Source organism: Pituophis catenifer, unplaced genomic scaffold (genome assembly GCF_029215685.1).
Source record: "Pituophis catenifer annectens isolate HBS135680 unplaced genomic scaffold, rPitCat1.0.hap2 SCAF_2, whole genome shotgun sequence".
Classification (NCBI taxonomy): Eukaryota; Metazoa; Chordata; class Lepidosauria; order Squamata; family Colubridae; genus Pituophis; species Pituophis catenifer.
In genome coordinates this window covers 25,807,962-25,827,492 of record NW_027256882.1, presented here as the reverse complement: position 1 = coordinate 25,827,492, position 19,531 = coordinate 25,807,962, and the positions used below count along the sequence as shown (strand labels likewise).

The following is a 19,531-nucleotide window of genomic DNA, read 5'->3' as shown; positions in this document are numbered from 1 at the left end:
GTTCCCAGGCATTAAGAAGAGAAAGTTCTAGAACTGCATAGATGATGGCCACCTATTTGGAAAGGCAAGACTTGTAGAGAGACGCTTTCCTTCCTTCCAATCCCATGCCCATCATCCCTGGCCCTGGAGGAACCTGCTCTGGTCTTCTGCGCCTTTGCAAAATCCGCTGCATAGCGCGTAGAGTCCACTAGGGGTCTCTCTCGTCAGCGCTTGGAAGGGATGGGCAGTCCCCTTCCGGAGGGAACTGCGCATGCGCATGGCTCTTTCGCGAAGTCAAAACTTTCCGGGGGCGTGTCTGCTTTTTCTACGGCGTCCGATTCTTCTCCCCATCGCTGTGGAGCTTCGGCTGAGCAAAGGAGGCGGAGGGGCTGTAAGGAATTCTCCAACGGGGGGAGATGCAGGCGGGGCTCGGAGTGAGGGGGGGTCTTTTCCCTGAGGCTGGAGGCGAGCCTGGAGCCTGCAAAGCTTCACCGAGTTCCAAGGGGCGGAAAGGGCGGGGAGGGAGAAAGTCGAGGTCCCATAATCCCCAGCCACCCCGTGGAAGAAAGGGACACGCAGGGCAGCTCCGCACCTGCCGGGTTTTCTCCGGGAAGGAAATCAGGGTCGCCAGAAAGAGTGGATCCATTTCCCCTCCGTTTCCCTTGGCAAAGCTCTGCATGCGGGGAGAGGGAGAGTTGCTTTTCCAAAACACCCAGAATGTCTTGGTTCCTCGATAATTTCCTGCAAATTAATTGGCCCCCTTTTCAAAAGGGGTTTTCCTCGCCTCCCCTTTCCTGGGCCGAGGGAAGCGACCGGCCAAAGTTCCTCCGATTGGCTTTGTATGCAAGGCTGCAGTTCCGTGTGTAAAGAGTCGAGTGTAAGGCGTGCAAGGACTGGAACTGGGTTTCCTCATTTCCTGCCTTTCCCCACCATCTCTTCGGTGTCTCTGCCTGCAGGCAAATAAAGAATTGGATGATGGCTTCTTAATTCTGGCTTCTGGCATGATTTTCTTTCTTTTTTTTTTTTTGGTGACTGGAGACATAATTTGGACTGTTCAAAGGGTTGTAAGCAGCAATAGAAATGATATGATGTAAATAATTAGGAAATAGAAACCCAAAAGATATTTTAAATGTATTTATTCAATATTTTGATTTCTTGATAGAAAGCAAGAGGATTTCCTAGCAAACTTTCCCCAAACATAAATAAATATATGTAATAAGACGCCCCCCTATTCCCAAAAAAACCCGGAACTTGGTGGGTTCATAAGAATTTCTTTTGTTGCTTTATTTATGTATGTACGTATGTAGGAGGAGGATGCTCAGTATTCAAAATTGCCATCCTATTGAACAGTCTTGTGTTTTGCATTTCAGTTCTGTAAGATGTAAATCTTTCCTGGTTCTTCTGGAGACCGAAGTATCTTGTGAGGGAAGAGGGCTGAATGGCGTTAGAAGGTTTGGCCAGACCTCTTGTGATTAGGAAGCCCTGGGGAGATGCATGGGCCCATTTTGGTGCTGGATTAGAGACCAGACAGAAGATGGAGGGACAACGCCCAGCAGATACAGGAGATGGAAAAGGCCATCCAGCTACTCAGCCTTGGAGCTGTGGGAAGAATGGGGCAAGTCCTGGGCAGAAGAGCCAAGAAGAGGAAGTCAGTAGTTCAGAGGCCCAATGCTGTGACTTCAGAAAAGTGCAATTCCAGGAGAGGAAGAGTCCCCGAGATGTTTGCAGTCAACTTCACCGCCTTTGCCGTCAATGGCTGCAGCCAGAAAGACACACCAAGGCTGAGATGCTGGACCTGGTGCTCCTGGAGCAGTTCCTGGCTGTCCTTCCCCCAGAGATGGAGAAATGGGTGCGGGAGTGTGGAGCGGAGACCAGTTCCCAGGCGGTGGCCCTGGCTGAAGGCTTCTTGCTGACCCAGGAGTCTGAGAAGATGCCAGCAGAGTTGCAGGTGGGAGAATGTAATCATAGCAGGTCTAAAGAGAATCTTTCTGAATTTATCAATGTCTCTCTGGCAGAATTTTCTGGGATTATGAGCTGCTAAAATCTCTTGTTCTAATCTTCCAGAGGATGAATTTGGGCCAATTTTTCTATTCTTGCTTTCCAGCTTAATTGATGGACATTGGTGTCTGCTGGGTTGAGTGTTCAATATTGATATTTCATTTCTATCTCCCTACTCTTCCTTTCTTTCTCGTTCCACATCTTATCCGCAAGTCCCTTCAAGCTATCACCGAGTATCCTCAGGGGTGGAAAGAGTCATCGAAATCCTCTCAAGAGCTGCTATTCAGGGAGAGCTTCCAGAAAGGTCAAAGTCAGGACATCGCAACAGGTAACAGAAGCTCTTTCCATGTGAATATGAAGTTTGGACATCCATCCATCTGATTGTTTTGTTCATCTTGAGTGGAATCCGTCTCTCTTTTTTAACAGTCTGCTTCTACCATCTTCTGTCTCACAGATAATAGAAAACTGTCCTTACTATTTTTACAACATCCTTCTGTTTGTGATAGAGCTGAAAGTGTGGCTGAACTTCTGCCTCAGGTAAGTGGAGAAATAATAATAATAATAATAATAATAATAATTTTATTTCTATACCGCCCTTCTCCCGAAGGACTCAGGGCGGTGTACAGCCTATTTAAAAACACAAAAAACACAACAACAATTTAAAATTTAAAATCATTAAATAATTAGGCTCCAATTAAAATCCCAGAAATTTAAAATACCCCAATTTAAAACATTATGTTAATAGCCCTGCCTGGCGGAACAACAGGGTCTTCAGAGCGCAGCGAAACACCCGGAGGTCGGAAATCTTTCGTATTTCGGGGGGCAATTCATTCCACAGGGCTGGAGCTCCCACAGAGAAGGCCCTCCCCCTGGGTGTCGCCAGCCGACATAACTTGGCTGATGGCACCCGGAGGAGACCCTCTCTGTGGGAGCGAACTGGTCGGTGGGAGGCTATTGGTGGCAGAAGTCGTTCTCGAAGGTACCCGGGTCCTATGCCATGGAGCGCTTTAAAGGTGGTAACCAACACCTTGAATCGCACCCGGAAGACCACTGGGAGCCAGTGCAGCTCGCGCAGGAGGGGTGTCACATGGGCACAACGGGTTGCACCCATAACCACCCGCGCGGCCGCATTCTGGACCAGTTGGAGCCTCCGAGTGCTCTTCAAGGGGAGCCCCATGTAGAGAGCATTACAATAGTCCAACCGGGAGGTGACAAGGGCGTGAGTGACCGTGCGCAAGGCGTCCCGATCCAGAAAGGGCTGCAACTGGCGAATCAGGCGAACCTGATAAAAGGCCCCCCTGGCCACGGCCGTCATATGCTCTTCTAAAGACAGCCGTGCGTCCAGGAGGACACCCAGATTGCGAGCCCTCTCTGTGGGGGGCAAAGATTCACCCCCAATAGTCAGCGATGGCACCTGCTGACCATATCGGGGCGCCGGAAGCCACAGCCACTCGGTCTTGGAGGGGTTGAGTCTGAGCCTGTTCCTCCCCATCCAGGCCCGCACGGCCTCCAGGCAGCGGGACATCACATCAAGGGCATCGTTGGGGTGGTCTGGGGTGGAGATGTACAGCTGAGTATCGTCAGCGTACAGATGACACTTCACCCCGAAACCACGGATGATCTCACCCAGCGGCTTCACATAAATGTTGAACAGGAGAGGCGAGAGGACCGACCCTTGTGGCACTCCCCATGCGAGATGCCTCGAGGTCGACCTCTGTCCCCCTGCCAACACAAACTGCGAGCGGTCGGAGAGGAAGGAGGAGAACCACCGCAAAACGGTGCCCCCTATTCCTAACCCCCTCAACCGCTGCAGCATGATACCATGGTCGATGGTATCAAAAGCCGCCGAGAGGTCTAATAGGACTAGGACAGAGGAGCAGCCCCTGTCCCGAGCCCTCCAGAGATCATCCACCAACGCGACCAATGCCGTTTCAGTGCTGTACCCCTGCCTGAAGCCCGACTGGTACGGAAATATTGGAAAGGTCCACGAAATTTGTAATGTTTTCATTTTATTCTGCATAATATTCAATGTATAATATTGCTGTTTCCAAGCAAGACAAATTTTAGATCAGATCATTGCATAACCTACCTGTCCCTTTGGATAAGCTTTCTCCACCCTCCTGGTTCAGGCTCAGATTTCATTGACCAGATGTTCTCTTGACCTGAGATCTTCTTCTTGTCTCCCAGGGTCATTCTCACTACTATTACAAGCTCTATCAACACTTTCAAAAGAGATGGATTTCCCCTGTATTTCCTTCTGCCCACTCTAGGAAGAATTGGAGCCAGTGATAATTAGTGGGTTTAATATCCAACTATCAATCAGCCAAGAAAACTATTTTAATTGGTTTCACTTAAGGGCATCACAATCCTCCCAGTGTGATGAAATGTGCTTCAGTTATGCCATCAGCCAAAAGCGGTGTGATCCCATTCTGAATTCTGTAGAAGATGCCCATTTTGTTCATAGTTCTCTCTGCTTGAATTGGTGAAAGAAAACTCACATTATTCTTGGGATTATCTGTTAATATGGAAACTTGTTTCCTTGTTCAGGGTGTTGTGTCTTTTGAGGAAGTGGCCGTGCATTTCTCTGAGGAGGAGTGGTCTCAGCTGGATCCTGCCCAAAAAGCTCTCCATGGGGAAGTCATGCTGGAGAATTCCAGGAATCTGGCTTACCTGGGTAAGAAGCTCTGTCTGTGCTCAGAAACACTGAGAAGGCATGGGTGGGTGGAGGGCTTAGATATTTCTGATAAAAACATCATTTTTTATTTATATCCTGCCTTTATTATTTTTTGCAAATAATTCAAGGCAATGGACACAACCAGTACTCCTTCCTATTTCCCCACAACAACAACACTGTGATAAGGGGTTGAGCTGTGAGAGACTGGCCCAAAGTCAGCCAGCCAATATTCATGTTTAAGGCAGAACTAGTACAGGTAGTCCTTACGACCACAATTGTGCCCAAAATTAATGTTGCTAAGCGAGAAATTTGTTAAGCAGGTTTTGCCCCATTTTACGATCTTTCTTGCCACAGTTGTTAAGTGAATCACTGCAGTTAAGTTAGTAACACAGTTGTTAAATGGATCTGGCTTCTCCATTGACTTTGCTTGTCAGAAGGTCATAAAAGGATCACACAACCCCGGGACACTGCAACTGTCATAAATATGAACCAGTTGTCAAGCATCTGAATGTAAAGCACATGACCATGCGGATGCTCCCATGGTCATAAGTGTGAAAAATGGTCTTAAGTCACTTTTATTCAGTGCCGTTTTCTAGCCTTGTGCCTTAACCATTGGATCAAACTGACTGATAGGTGCCCACTTGTGTTCTGGGGTGGGGAGGTATTGCCATCCAGAAAGTTAGATGTTATTTCTGATTAAAAAAAATCACCTTTTATTTATATGCAGTGGACACACATTCCCATAAAAGGATCCACACAAGAGAGAAGCCACATAAATGTATGGAGTGTGGAAGGACCTTCTATTGTACCAGTCATCTTAATTCCCACAAGAGGATCCACACAGGAGAACGACCTTATAAATGCATGGAGTGTGGAAAGGACTTTAATTGTAGCAGTAATCTTAATTCCCACAAGAGGATCCACACTGAAGAGAAACCATATCAATGTCTTGAATGTGGAAAAAGTTTTAGGTGGAAAGTTGTTCTCACTTCCCATAAAAGGATCCACACAGGAGAGAAGCCATATAAATGTATGGAGTGTGGAAAGCGTTTTAGGTGGAACTGTGATCTCACCTCCCATAAAAGGATCCACACAGGAGAGAAGCCATATAAATGTATGGAGTGTGGAAAGGGCTTTAGGAAGAATAGTAATCTTACAGACCATAAAATGATCCATACAAGGAGAAAAAACATATGAATGCATGGAGTGTGGAAAGAGCTTTTGAAGAAGATATGCTCATACTTGCCATAGAAAGATGCACAAATGGGAGAAGCCATATCAATACAGGTGCTGAAAATAACTGAATTTAGATTTACTGTGTGAGACGGTGACTAGAGATAATCAATGGAACTGAGAAAGTATTTTTCAGTCTAAAACAACATTCATGTCACTGGTTCCTCCCCACAAGTCTGAACACACATGTTGTATGGAAGAAGGTTCAGAGGAAGACGCCTGAAAGGAGCCACAACTGTGGGTAGTCCTATAAAGAGATATGCAAAGGTTTTTCTCCAGCAAAGGTGCCAAATTTTGTTTTCTTGTGGAATGACAAAGCCTCAGACAAAAGCTAAAATTGATTTTTTAAAATAAACGTACCTGTAGCGTTAAATTAAAGCAATACAGTTGTTGTAACAGGTGGTCAAGATATCCCAAAGCAAAAGGGGAATTCAAAGTATCCTGGCATCAGAAGCTGTTGAGCATCAACTGAGGAAATGGACTTTTGAAAACTGCAGAGCCTGAAATAAAGTTAATACAACCACTGCAAGAATTGGCAGTAGAGATCTGCCACATTGGGAGGTTCTGCAATTTACTAAGGAATTACTACTACTTTGGTTTTTGGAATCTCCCTCCAGCTTTAAATCATCTACTCAAAAGAGAGTTTACCAATATGCTGTCGGATCTCTGAGGTAAACCAGACAGGAATCGTGGCCAGATAGGCTAACTCTCTTGTAAGGCTATTGTACTATTACAATCCATACTCTGTTGTAAGGCTGTAGTAATAAAATTGTGCAAGCCTGAAAGTACAAATCTGCCATTGCTTAAAGTTGCTTCTAACTGTGAGATGGAGGGCATATGCATTGAATAAATAAATCATAAATAACAGTCTGATACGTCAGTGCACATTGTTTTTAAGATTCCTTCCTTGGCAGTTATGCAGCTGCATACTCCTCCACCTTTTATTTGATATTTCCCTGAGTAGCATCTTTTCTCCTTGTCCCTCAAAGTGATTCCCACAAACCTTTACAAGCTCCTAGTGCTGTGGAAATATCTATACCTTTAAATCTATTAGCTGTGTCCAAAGGCAGGAACTATCAAGGAAGGTTCTTTTAGAGGAAAATGACTGACTGGCCAAGCATTCAAGAAGAACCTAGATGAGTCATAAACAGGTTTTATAGGACTACATGACATAGAGAATACATAGGGTAGAATATTTGTAGCTCAGGGTTGAGATGAGGGGTCCTTTGTTGTCTCTGAGCTTGGTGGTTTTGCCGTTGTAAGGTTTTTGAGTTCAGCTCAGAATCGAATAAATCCAATGAAACTCTGAACACGAGGCTACCGATAATCAGCTTTTATTTCTGCAGAAAGCAAAATGGCGATCTTTAATTTCCCACTTTAAGCAGAGGAGGCAGAGAGAGAAAAAGCAGGCACACGTGAAAAAACTTTTTCTCAAACTTTTTATAGTTCACACACCTTGCACAGATCATCGTAGTCTTAGAAACATTTCATATCATGCAAACCTCATGATTTTCTCAGCGCTTTGAAAACAATGGACTTTAGAAAGGGGGAAAAGGATACATTTTCTGGCATAGAACCCAGAGCTATCTCACATTCGGTTGCTGAGAATACACATTTTAAGTTACAGCAAACAGGCAGAATTCACATTTTGCATTTCACAAGAAGTTAATTTGGCTAGGCTAAGCTTGGCAATTTGCCTAGAACCGTGATGGCGAGCCTATGGCACGGGTGCCAGAGGTGGCACGCGGAGCCATATTGGGCACGCGAGTGTTGCCCTAGCTCAGCTCCAGCGCGCATGTGCGCACCGGCCAACTGACTTTCAGGCCTTCCGGTCCCACCGGAAGTCGGGAAACTGGTTGTTTCCGGCCTCTGAGGGGAATGGGGAAGGCTGTTTTTGCCCTCCCCAAGCTCCTAGAAAGCCTCTGCAACCTGGGGAGGGGGAAAAACGGGCCTACTGGGCTCACCGGGCCATCGTGTGCCAAAAGCAGGAGGAAGTGTATTGGGGGGTCACGTGCGCATGCGCAGGAGGGCGGGGCGCATTGAATTATGGATGTGGGCACACGCACCCGCGGCTCCCCCCGCTCCCCCTGCTTTTGGCACGTGACGGCAAAAAGGTTAGCCATCACTGGCCTAGAGGCTTTGTCTTTGCAGTTGGCACATTAGGTTACAACAGAGCTCCTCTCAGCAGCAATTAACAAAAGCTGAATTAGGTTATACTCTATGATCTAATCCTTGGGCAGTTTTCGGGCTGTTTTTTTGGCTGTTATTGGCCCATTTTTTGGCCTGTTTTTGACCCCTTTTTCAGCCCATTCTCCAGCCATTTTGGACCCAGTTTTCAGTTCTGTTTGGGCCCATGTTTTGATCCATTTGTGATCCATTTTTGGCCTGTTTTGGGCCTGTTTTTTGGCTCATTTTTGGCCCGTTTCCCAGTCCATTTTTAGCCCATTTTGGTCCCATTTTTTCAACCGTTTTGGGCCCGTTTTTCAGGTTGTATTTGCCCCATTTTTCAGCCATTTTGGGCCCATTGTTTGGCCTCTTTTGGGCCTGCTTTTTTATGCTTTTGGCCTGTTGTTCGACCTGTTTTTCAGCCCATTTTTCAGGATATTTTTGCCCTGTTTTGGGACCAAAACAGCCCATTTTTTTCTATTTTGGCCCATTTTGGGTTTGTTTTTTGGGCTGTTTTCGGCCAGTAGAGTGCTGCTGCAGGCCAAGGAGGGTGAAAATGAGGCGCAGCTGGTGGGCACAGCTTGTGTTAGCTGCCAGAAGCACCGTGGGCCAATCCTTTCATATTTCCAGGCCAGCCCCACGGGCCGGATTTAAGCACCCTGAGGGCAGGATATGGCCTGCAGACATTGAGTTTAACACCCCAGTTGTAGATGATTCCTGTTTTTTTTGGGGGCAACTGAGAAACCACAACAGATAGCAATGATAGCTTAATTGGTTCCAGTAGATTCCATGAATACTTAAAAGAACGATTCCCAAACAAACCACATGACTTACCGTATTTTTCGGACTATAAGACGCACCAAGATTTTGAAGAGGTAAGCAAGAAAACAAAAAAGGTTTTGCCCTCCCCAGCCCACAGGAGCACTCTGCAGGTCTCCCAAAGCCTCTGTGAGCCCCGTTTTTGCGTTTTTGCCCATTTTTCACAAAACCGGGGGCGTTTTTGTCCTCCCCAGCCCACAGAAGCACTCTGCAGGCCTCCTAAGGCATGTGTATGCCCTGTTTCTGCAAAAAAATGGGATGCGCGGGGCAGGGCTTCAGCAGGGTAAAAATGGCTGTATTCGGTGTATAAGTCGCACCCACATTTCCACCCTCTTTTACCGTACCGAAAAGTACAGTAACCATGCGACCCTTTGTTTAAGCCAGAACAACCTTTTCTGCCCCTTTTCCTATGTCAGTGACCTTCCCAGCAAGGCCAACTTTCTGCCCGCCTTCTGTGGCCGAGCCCTTCTTTTGCAGGGTCCAGAGAAAAGAAAAATAACAGACGTCGTCCTCTCCTTACGAGCAGAATTGAACACAAAATTTCTATTGCTAGACGAGAAAGTTGTTAAGTGAATTTTGCCCCATTTCACGATTTTTATTGCCACAGTGGTTAAGGGAATCATAGTTGTTAAATTAGTAATAAGGTTGTTCAGAGAATCTGGCTTATCCATTGATTTTATTTATTAGAAGATCGCAAAAGGTTATGACATGACCCCGGGACATTGTAACTGTCATAAATATCAGTCAGTTGCCACGCATCTGAATTTTGATCACAGGACCATTGGGATGGTGCAATGTTCATAAGTATGAAAAATGGTCATGAATCATTTTTTTTCAGTGGCATTGTGATTTTGATTGGTCACAATCAAATTGATTGAATTATTGTCAACCGAGGACTATCTGTGCATGGCTGTCTTGATACTTGCTTTGTCAGGCAAACCTTTACAATGACTGCTGACCTTGTTGGACCCTAGGAGTATTCTGTTGTCTAGAAATGGGGCCGCCACATGTCCTAGCAGAGAGCATCAAGGAATCCAACTATGGATTATATAATGAGAGGAAAGCAAGGAATAGCTGGTTTAGGGAAAAGGGTGGCTGTTTCAGGACCCTGGAGAGCTCCCAGCACAAGTTCCTATGATTTGACTTAACCTCGCATGAAAGGGACACCACCCCAGATCGATTGGGTGTCTTCATTCTCTTTGCATTCTGAAAGAGAAAACTCATTCTGCAGGTAACCCAATATTTAGTTAGAAAAAATGAGAGCCCTCAGAGGAAGAGCCTGATGCATCCCATCCCTTTCATCCTGGAATCATCAAGCAGGCCATCCTTGGGTGAGCTCACACCACCATCCTTCTGGTTAACAGCCAGATATTCTAACCCCTTGCGCCTCAGATACCCAACACAGACCTCCCCATAAACTCCCTCAGCTTGAACATCCATAGCTGGGGCTGGCTAGACAGCAATAAGATACACTAATCTCTCCTACTATCAGATGTGAAAATAAATATTGGATATAAATATTTCTTTGCTTGAGGCAGAATCTCAACAGCCGTGCCAGCGATGTAGGGGCATCATGAATCATGAACCTGGGAATCTTGGCTGGCACACGCCTTTTAATTTTTGGCCTTCTAGGATGGGCAGGCAGCATAACCAGACCAAGTTTTCATCCCAGATTTTGTTTTTGGTGGGAGAAAAGGAGCTACACTACGAAAACCAAAGAACAGCTGTAGCAGAGTTATGAATCTCCCGACTGAGGGAGGCTGACGCCAAGCCGTGTGCCAAATCTCTGTGGCGCAAGAGGTTAGTGCACCTGGCTGTTAACTAAAAGGATGGGGGTTTGAACTCACCTAGGGATGGCCTGTTCCATGACATAACCCAGAAGTGAAATTGATGGATTATTATTGTATGGAGGTTTTCAACTGAGGCCATCAATTCTCACACTGTCAATTATTTTTCTCGCTAGAATTTAAATATTAATTTTACCTTCTGGAATGTAAGACGGTTAGATGAATACCCATCACCCTTCTTCAGGATTTTATTGGCCACAGACCGGCACTGGAATAGTGTCTTTTTAAGGGATGCTTAATCTAGTCAGGAGCAGCCCACACGGGGAGCTCTCCAGGGTGCTGAATCCTGTTTTCTGGCCCATGCAATTTTTGATTGTAATGCTATTACTATGCAATCCTTTGCTATTTTTCTTGAGGCTCCATTGTAGACCTCAGTACTACTAATGACACTACTACTATCTTTTAATTGTCCTGTAAAGTGTGGTTTAATTGTTTTTAAAGATTAATTGGGATTTGGGGAAAAAATCAGGGTGCTGCCAGCGGGAAAAGCTTCCACTTTGCATGATGGCCAGATGCTTTAACCCCTTGTGCCATAGAGTCTTTTCCTTTTGCAGCTCTTTCTCTGAGCATCACTTGCTGGTCTTCTTTGAAGCAAACACTTTGCTGCCCTTTGTGGGTTGCAAGATGGGATCTGTCACATGGAGCTGTACTTCCCACTGGGAATTCTGTGGGTGAATTAATTTCCCACTGCCAGGAAGTGAATGTGTTTCTGATGGCTGATGCCCCAGTGTCAGTCATCTTCTGGAAGTCCCACTGTCTAACTTACTTATTTATAAAAATTATTGGCTGACCAACTTAACACAGAGTAACTCTGCGAGGCTTACAATCATAAAAGTAAATAAATACACAGATGGAGAGGGTGGGATGAGGATGGGGCAGAGGTGGGATCAATCAACCACCTGCACTGTGATGCTTCCCCATTGGAGCTGCAATTCAACTGGCAGAGCCAAATCTTTAGACCCTTGTGAAAAGTCAGGAGGGTTGGGGCTGATGTTATATGGGGGGGGGAGAGGGAGATGTTCCAGAGGGCAGGAACAACATCAGAGAAGGGTCTTCTCCTGGACCCCACCGGCCAGAATAATGGACCGATGGGTTCTGCATCATTTTTTTTTAATTTTTTTAATTTATTTTTTTAATTTGATTTATATGCCGCCCTTCTCCGGAGACTCAGGGCGGCTTACAATGCGTTAAGCAATAGCCTTCATACTTTTGTATATTTATACAAAGTCAGCTTATTGCCCCCACAAACTGGGTCCTCATTTTACCTACCTTAGAAAGGACGAAAGGCTGAGTCAACCTTGAGCCTGGTGAGATTCGAACTTACAGTAATTGCAGACAGCTGGTGTTAATCACAATGCTTTTAGTATGCTGAGCCACCAGGCCCCGAGCCATCATGCCTCTCTTGCCAGCTTTGTGGGACAGGTTTTGACTTCCCCTCAAGACCACATATGTAATCAGTCATCAAAAAAGATCTGGGATTCACTATACTGTGACACATTTCCAACACATGGAAGTTGTAGGGATTAAAATGCAGCTGTCAGTAAGATTATAACTGTTGGATGGTTTCAAAAAACCCCCTGAGAAATATGTCCCTGTATCAGTGGTGAAATGTAAAATTTGTTACTACCGGTTTTGTGGGCGTGGCTTGGTGGTGGTGGGTAATATTACTGAGTGGGCGTGGTCAACTTTTTTTTTTTAACTTTTAAAACCATTTTTTCTACAACCTCTTCAGCTGACTATCTGGGCAATTGTGCTTATCCAACTCTCCTTTGTGATATCTCATGTTGGCCCCATTCCACTGTTGGTGGCCACTATATTAGATCATTTATATCTCCTAGCAGAGCTTAATCTTATTGGGTTACACAGCACAAATGTTGCACAGGGAACGTTTAGTCAAAGAAAATCTCTTTGACTAAACACAGAAATAACAGAAACACAGATAGATAAAGAACCAGAAATGTTTTTATTAGGAATCTTTAATAAATCATACTCTAAAGATATTAAATATCTCATAATTCACATACTAACAGCTGCAAGAATAATATATGCAAAAAATTGGAAGCAAGAAAAAACGCCAAACGAAACAGATTTAATAGAAAAAATTTTAGAATGCGCTGAAATGGATAGGTTAACCAAAGAGATACAAGAAAGAGAAGAATCAGATTACTATAAAATATAGAATAAATGGTATAATTAGTTAAAAATTAGAAACAAACAAAATACCTAGAGGGGAAATATTACCGATATAGAAAATGTTATTACACTAAGGAGAGGTGAAGAAATATATAACAAGCACAATGTCACTTTGAAACAATGCTTAAGAAGGAAATATAATTTCTTTTGTTTATATGGTATAAATGTTTGTTGTGTGTATGTTATGTTATGTTTTTTTTTTTATTGCAAAAGTTTTACAATTACATTTTCACCCCTTTTTCCCCCCCACCTCCCCCCCAATCTTCCCAACCTCCCTAACCCTCCCTAACCCTCCCCTCCCCCCAAACTTCCCAACCTCCCTAACCCTCCCTAACCCTCCCCTCCCCCCTGACTTCCCTATAATATACTCATAATCATGAAGAACCCTAATATAATAACATAATATAATATAACACTTATATATAAACTTGAGCCGCTCCCTCCCCTGTATAGTTTTTCTCTTTATCTCATTACTTTAAAAAATTTCTAGTACATTATTTTCAAGTAAAAGCTATTTGATACTTTCTAGTTTGATATTTGTTCTGAACATATTCTATCCACCTTTTCCATTCCCACTCATAAGTCTCTTGTGAACAATCTTTTAAATATGCTGAAATCTTCGCCATCTCTGCAAAACTGGCCATCTTCAAAGTCTATTCCTCAATAGTGGGCAAAGCTTCATTCTTCCAGTATTTACCTATCAACAATCTTGCTGCTGTTATCATATACAATATCAATTTTGTTTCACCCAATGTAAAACCCCTAACTATACCCAGTAAAAACAATTGTGGAGAAAATTGAATTTTTTTCTTCAAAACATTCTGCATGACCCACCAAATTTTTATCCAAAAAGCCTTAACTTTCCTACAGGTCCACCAAACATGATAATACGTAGCATCCAAACATTCACATCTCCAACATTTTGGCTGAACATTAGGGTACATACATGACAACTTTTTGGGATCTAAATGCCATCTATAAAACATTTTGTAGAAATTTTCCCTCAGGCTCTGCGACTGTGTAAATTTAACATTCTGAACCCAAATTTTTTCCCATGTTTCCAGCATCACTGGTTCTTCAAAATTCTGTGCCCACTTAATCATACAGTCTTTAACTAGTTCAGTTTCTGAATCTCTTTCTAGCAAAACATTATAAAGCCTTTTGATATGCATTGGACCTTTCTCTCTTATATGTCTAACCAATTCTTCCTCATGCAACATAATACCAGTTTTTTGGTCCTCTTTCCATCTCAGTTGTAATTGATTATATTGTAACCAAGTTAAATTAATCCCTTCATCCAACAGTGTCTGCAATGTCTTCAGCTGCCATCTGCCCGCATCTGTAAAAAGAACCTCTTTATATAAAAACCCCCCGAGTGACATTATATTTGTATTCCACAAAGTATGACCAAGATCCAGCCATAGCGGTATTTTATAATCCCATTTGAGTCGGTGCTTCTTCCAAACTCTCATCAAAGAATCTCTAAGTATATGACTTTTAAATACTTTATCTACTTTGTCGTCGTAAAATAAGTAAGCATGCCATCCAAATTCAAGATCAAAACTTTCTGCATTCAATATTCCAGACTTTTTCCTTCCAAACCAATCACTTGTTAAAGTTAAAGCTGCCGCATCATAATATAGCTGTAGGTTTGGAAGTTTAAGACCTCCTCTTTCTGGAACATCTTGCATAATTTTCAATTTCACTCTCGGCTTCTTCTCGTTCCAGACAAACTTATTCACTCCAGATTGCCAAACTTTCAATTGTTTATCACTTTTAAGCACCGGAATCATTTGAAACAAAAAAAGAAATCTTGGCAAAATGTTCATCTTAACTGCTGCTATTCTTCCAAGTAAAGACAGCTGCAGTTTTTTCCAAGTCTCCATGTCTTTCTGCACCTCTCACCACAACACCTCATAGTTATTTTGAAACAATTTCATGTTTGATTCTGCAACCTGAACTCCTAGATATTTTACCTTAGGTACAGTCTCAAAACCTGCCCTCCTTTCAAGTTCATATTTACGATCTTGTGTCATGTTTTTAACTATCATTTTAGTCTTTTTTGGATTCAGTCTAAAACCTGAGACTTTACCATAGTCTTGTATAATGTCCTTCATCAGGATTATTGATTCCATTGGTTGTGATAGGGTAACAACCAGATCATCTGCAAATGCCTTTATTCTGTAATCCTCTTGCCTAATCCTTATTCCTTTCAAGGTATTAGAGTCCCGTATTGTATTTAACAAGACTTCTAGTGTTAGAATAAATAAAAGTGGGGACAACGGACATCCCTGTCTTGTTCCTTTTTCAATTTTAAACTCTGTTGTCAAACTTCCATTAATGATGATCTGTGCCTTTTGCTCTTGATAAATTGCTGAAATCGCCTGTATAAATTGATCCCCAAAATCCATCTTTTTTAAAGTCTTTAGTAGAAAATTCCAATCAACTCTATCAAAGGCCTTCTCTGCGTCCAAAAAGACCAGCACTGCAGGAATCTGTTTATTCTTCTCAAGATATTCCAATAAATCTATTACTTGCCTTACATTGTCCTTCATGTGTCTGCCCTCGATAAATCCCGCTTGGTCCTCATGAATCACCTTTTGGATTACTGGCATCAACCTGTTGGCTAATACTTTCGCATAGATTTTATAATCTGTATTCAAAAGAGATATTGGTCTATAATTCTCTGGTTTTTTAGGACCGACTTGTTCTTTTGGTATCAAAGATATGTAAGCTGTTGTCCATGATGGGGGTATTTTACCCCCTTGTTGAATATTGCAAAATAAATCTCTAAGTTGTTCCACCATTTCAGCTTGCAAGGTTTTGTAATACACTGCAGTCAAACCATCCGTACCAGGAGCTTTGGCTGTTTTTAACTGTTTAATTGCTACTATTATCTCCTCCTCTGTTATAGGATAATTCATTCTTTCCTTTTGTTGATCAGTAATTTTTGTAACTCTTTTATCGTTTAAGTATTTTTCTATAAGTCCATTCTGCACCTCCTCCTTGGCATATAATTTGGTATAATAGTCCACAAAAGCTTCTTTAATTAATTTTTGTTGAAAAATTTCTTTCCCTCCAATATCAATACTATCTATAGTCCGTATACTTTGTTTTTTCTTCAATGTGTAAGCCAACCATCTGCCCGGTTTATTAGCGTTGCAAAATGTATTATGCTTCGCATATTGTAAGTTTGTTGCAACTTGTTCCGCCATAAGCATTTGAAATTGGTCTCTCAAAAGTTTTATAGCACTGCTTATTCTTTCATCTGTTGGATTTTTAATAAGTAACTGTTCTTTATTCTTTATTTCTATTTCCAATTCAGATCTTTTCTTTTGTCGAAACAGTCTATGTTTAGAGTTCATGTAGATAAGTACCCCTCTCATATAAGCTTTACTTGCGTCCCAGACAATTTCAATTGGGGTACCTTTATTCAGATTTATTTCAAAAAATTCTTTCAGATGCTTTTTAAGTTCTGTTGTATTTTTTTCATATCTAAACAAGTTCTCATTTAATCTCCAGGAACGTCTCTCAACCTTATCCATCTCAATTTCTATCCATACTGGGCTGTGGTCAGTCAAAGTTCTTGGAAAAATCTTTGTTCTTTTTGTCTTGACAAGTAAATCATCTGACAACAAGATAAATTCAATCCTAGAGAAGGATCTGTGTCTATCAGAAAAGAAAGTGTAGTCCAGTTCTTTTGGATTATGTATTCTCCAAACATCTTTTAGTTCCATATCTTCTTTCATGTCAAAAAAAGTCTGTGGTAGTCTGATTCTAGACTTTGCCAAACTCTTTTTATCTAATTTAGAATCAATTACTCCATTCCAATCTCCCATAATTAAAATAGATCTGTAATCCCATTGCAGTATTTTGGTATGTAGCATCTTGTAGAAATAGTCCTGTTGTTGATTGGGAGCATAAATTCCAATCAAAAGAATTTGGCCCTTTGCCGTAAGCAATTCAATTGCTACAAACCTACCATCTTCATCTGTTTCTATAACTTTAGCTGTTAATTTTTTATTTACATAGATAACCACACCATTCTTTTTTTGCGAAGTTGAAGATATAAAATGTGTTCCTAGTTTGGAGTTTATCAGATATTTTTGATCTTGAGTTGTAATATGCGTTTCTTGTAAACAAATTATATCATTATTAAATTGTTTCAAATATGTAAATAATTTCTTCCTTTTCTGTGCTGAATTCAACCCATTAACATTCCAAGATAAACACTTAAAGGTCATGAGCCTCTTTTCGGAGCACAGAGCAAAATACTTGAAGTTCATCCGAAAGCTTCGATTTCGCTCCTCCCATAGCTCCAATCTCTTGTGCAGCACTCTTAACTGCCTCCTTGTCTTGTCTTTCCTGTTGTTGTTGTTGCTTTTGTTTAAGTAACTTAGATTGAGCTCTAGTTATACGTTGATCCTTAGATTCAATCATCCGAACCGAGTCCAAAATTGGAGAAGATTCCAGCAAGGGCTCATCCAAAAAACCTCCTTCTGCACCTTGCACTCCTTCTAATTCCTGCTTGGACTGTTCTTGCAATTCTCGTTGAGGTTGCTTCTCTTCACTCTCTTTAATCTCCAAAACTGTAGATGTACGTGGAGATGGTGTTCTTTCCTTAAGAATAGTAGTATAAAAGTGTTGTGCCTTCTCCACGGTATTCAAACGGCATCTTTCTCCTTTGTATCTGAAAATTATCCCAGCTGGTGCGTCCCACCGGAAGGGTATCTGTAAATTTTGCAATTCCTTAACAAGAAAGCCAAATTCTTTTCTAGCTTTCAACATTTTAGGAGGCAATTCTTTATAAATTCCAATTCGTGAGCCCCCAACTTGTACAGAAGTGTAAAAGGATTTTTGCAGGATATCATTTCTTATTTCTCTTTCTGTAAAATATATGACCACATCTCTAGGTAATTGTCTTTGTCTGGCCACCCAAGAGTTCACTCTGTAAATTTTGTCTATTTTATGAAAAACCACATCAGGATTAACTTGTAGAATCTTAGCCAAGGCCTCAGAACAGACTTGTCTCAAATCCTGTCTTTCCTCCTCTCGAATTCCCCGAAGCCGTATAGCGAACTCCATTGCCCTGAATTGTATCATAACAATCTCGTCTTCAACTCTCTGCATTTTATTGTCAACATCAGCAATTTTATAATCATTGTCTTTCATCTTTACATTAACTTCTGATTTAAGTTCTTCAACTTTAAAATCAACTTTCCCAATAAATTCTGCCAGGCCAGATGCCACTTCTGATATTTTTTTGGTCACCTTGTTTTGATTCTGTTTCACCATATCTTTAACTTCATTAATTTCCTGCATAAATTCCTGGTGTGATTTTTGAAGTTTATCATCTATCCCCTGATGTGATTTTTGAAGTTTGTCATCTATCTCCTGTTGAGATTTTTGAAATTTATCATCCAGAGTTTTAGAAATAAATTCTTTTAAATCTCCCACATCAAATTCTCTTTTTTGAGTCTGTAACTGTTGAGCAGGGGGAAGCTGCGTTTCATGTTTGTGTGTGGGGGATCCCACCCCTGTTGCCTTCCCTTCCTGCTTCTTTGAAGCCATCGTGCCACGTAAGCTAGTTTTTCTGAAGAGGGAAATTCCTTTTCCTTTCCCTCTTCCACAGAAACTTCTAAAAAAGTCCCCCAGATTTAATCAAGTGAAACTGAAGTAAAACAAAGTCAAATTTTAGAAAAAGAAATTTTTTCTTTAGATAGAGCAACTTTGTAGCAGCTTTATAACTTTGTAACAAAGCAGGAAGGCTTCACAAATCCACTTTCATTAGCTCATTAACTCAAATGCTGGGCGCCATTTTTTTTCAAATCACTTTCACTCACTCACTTTCTCTTTTAAATTAGAAAGTCAACAAAGCACTGATACTTGCAGTTTTCAAGTTTCTGGATTCAAGTTGATATTTCCGTTGTTTGTTAAAATTAGTTCCTTTTGCTTTAAGAGTTTGCTGCTGCCGGCTTGTTCTGCTAATTAGCAGAAACGTCCCACGCCGCCCGGAGTTTCAGCAGGTTGGAAGGGAGCCACGCCTGTTTCCTCCCCAGAAACAGTTCCCTGGGGGGTTACAGGGGCTCAACCTGTACCCTGCTATCTCTTCTCCTTCAATCTTCAAGATTTTGGAGTTTTCGAGCCGCTCCTCGATCGCGGGGCGGCTCTACAGGCGGCGGGGCTGGCGGTCTTTAAAGAAACACCGCCGTCGCCGAGGCTCGCAAACCGGAAGTCCATGTTATGTTTTTTTAATATTTATACTCTAATAAAAATTTATTAAAAAAAAAAAGAAAATCTCTCAAAAGCCAGGATTGAACCAACAGTTACCAACAGAGTAAGTGAAACTGTGTCCCCCATCCTTCACTCTGGAAGGGCACAAAGCATAAAGAATAATTTCTCATTAACTCTTGTGTTGTATCTTTTTCTCAGCATCAGAGCCATTCCTCGCTGAAAGAAAAAGCAAGAAAAGGCTGCATTACTAAAACAAACAGAATAACATCTCATTAACTCTTGTGATGCTGCAATCGCCAGACTGAGACGATAAGAGCCTTGGTAGTACAGTGGTTTAAGGCACCCTGTTATTAAGCTGGTTATTAAGACCAGCTGCCTGCAATTACTG

The 19,531-nt window shown here is 42.1% G+C and overlaps 1 protein-coding gene across 1 annotated transcript; it reads left to right on the top strand.

Moving 5' to 3' along the window:
- Window positions 1-295: 295 nt before the first annotated feature.
- Window positions 296-6,753, top strand: LOC139311924 (zinc finger and SCAN domain-containing protein 31-like). Its single transcript, XM_070936449.1, is given in 7 exon segments — window positions 296-370; window positions 1,350-1,927; window positions 2,191-2,305; window positions 2,432-2,514; window positions 4,525-4,651; window positions 5,379-5,830; window positions 5,832-6,753. Coding segments are annotated over 6 exon segments (1,332 nt in total). The 5' UTR covers window positions 296-370; window positions 1,350-1,417; the 3' UTR covers window positions 5,877-6,753.
- The last annotated feature ends 12,778 nt before the right edge of the window (window positions 6,754-19,531 follow it).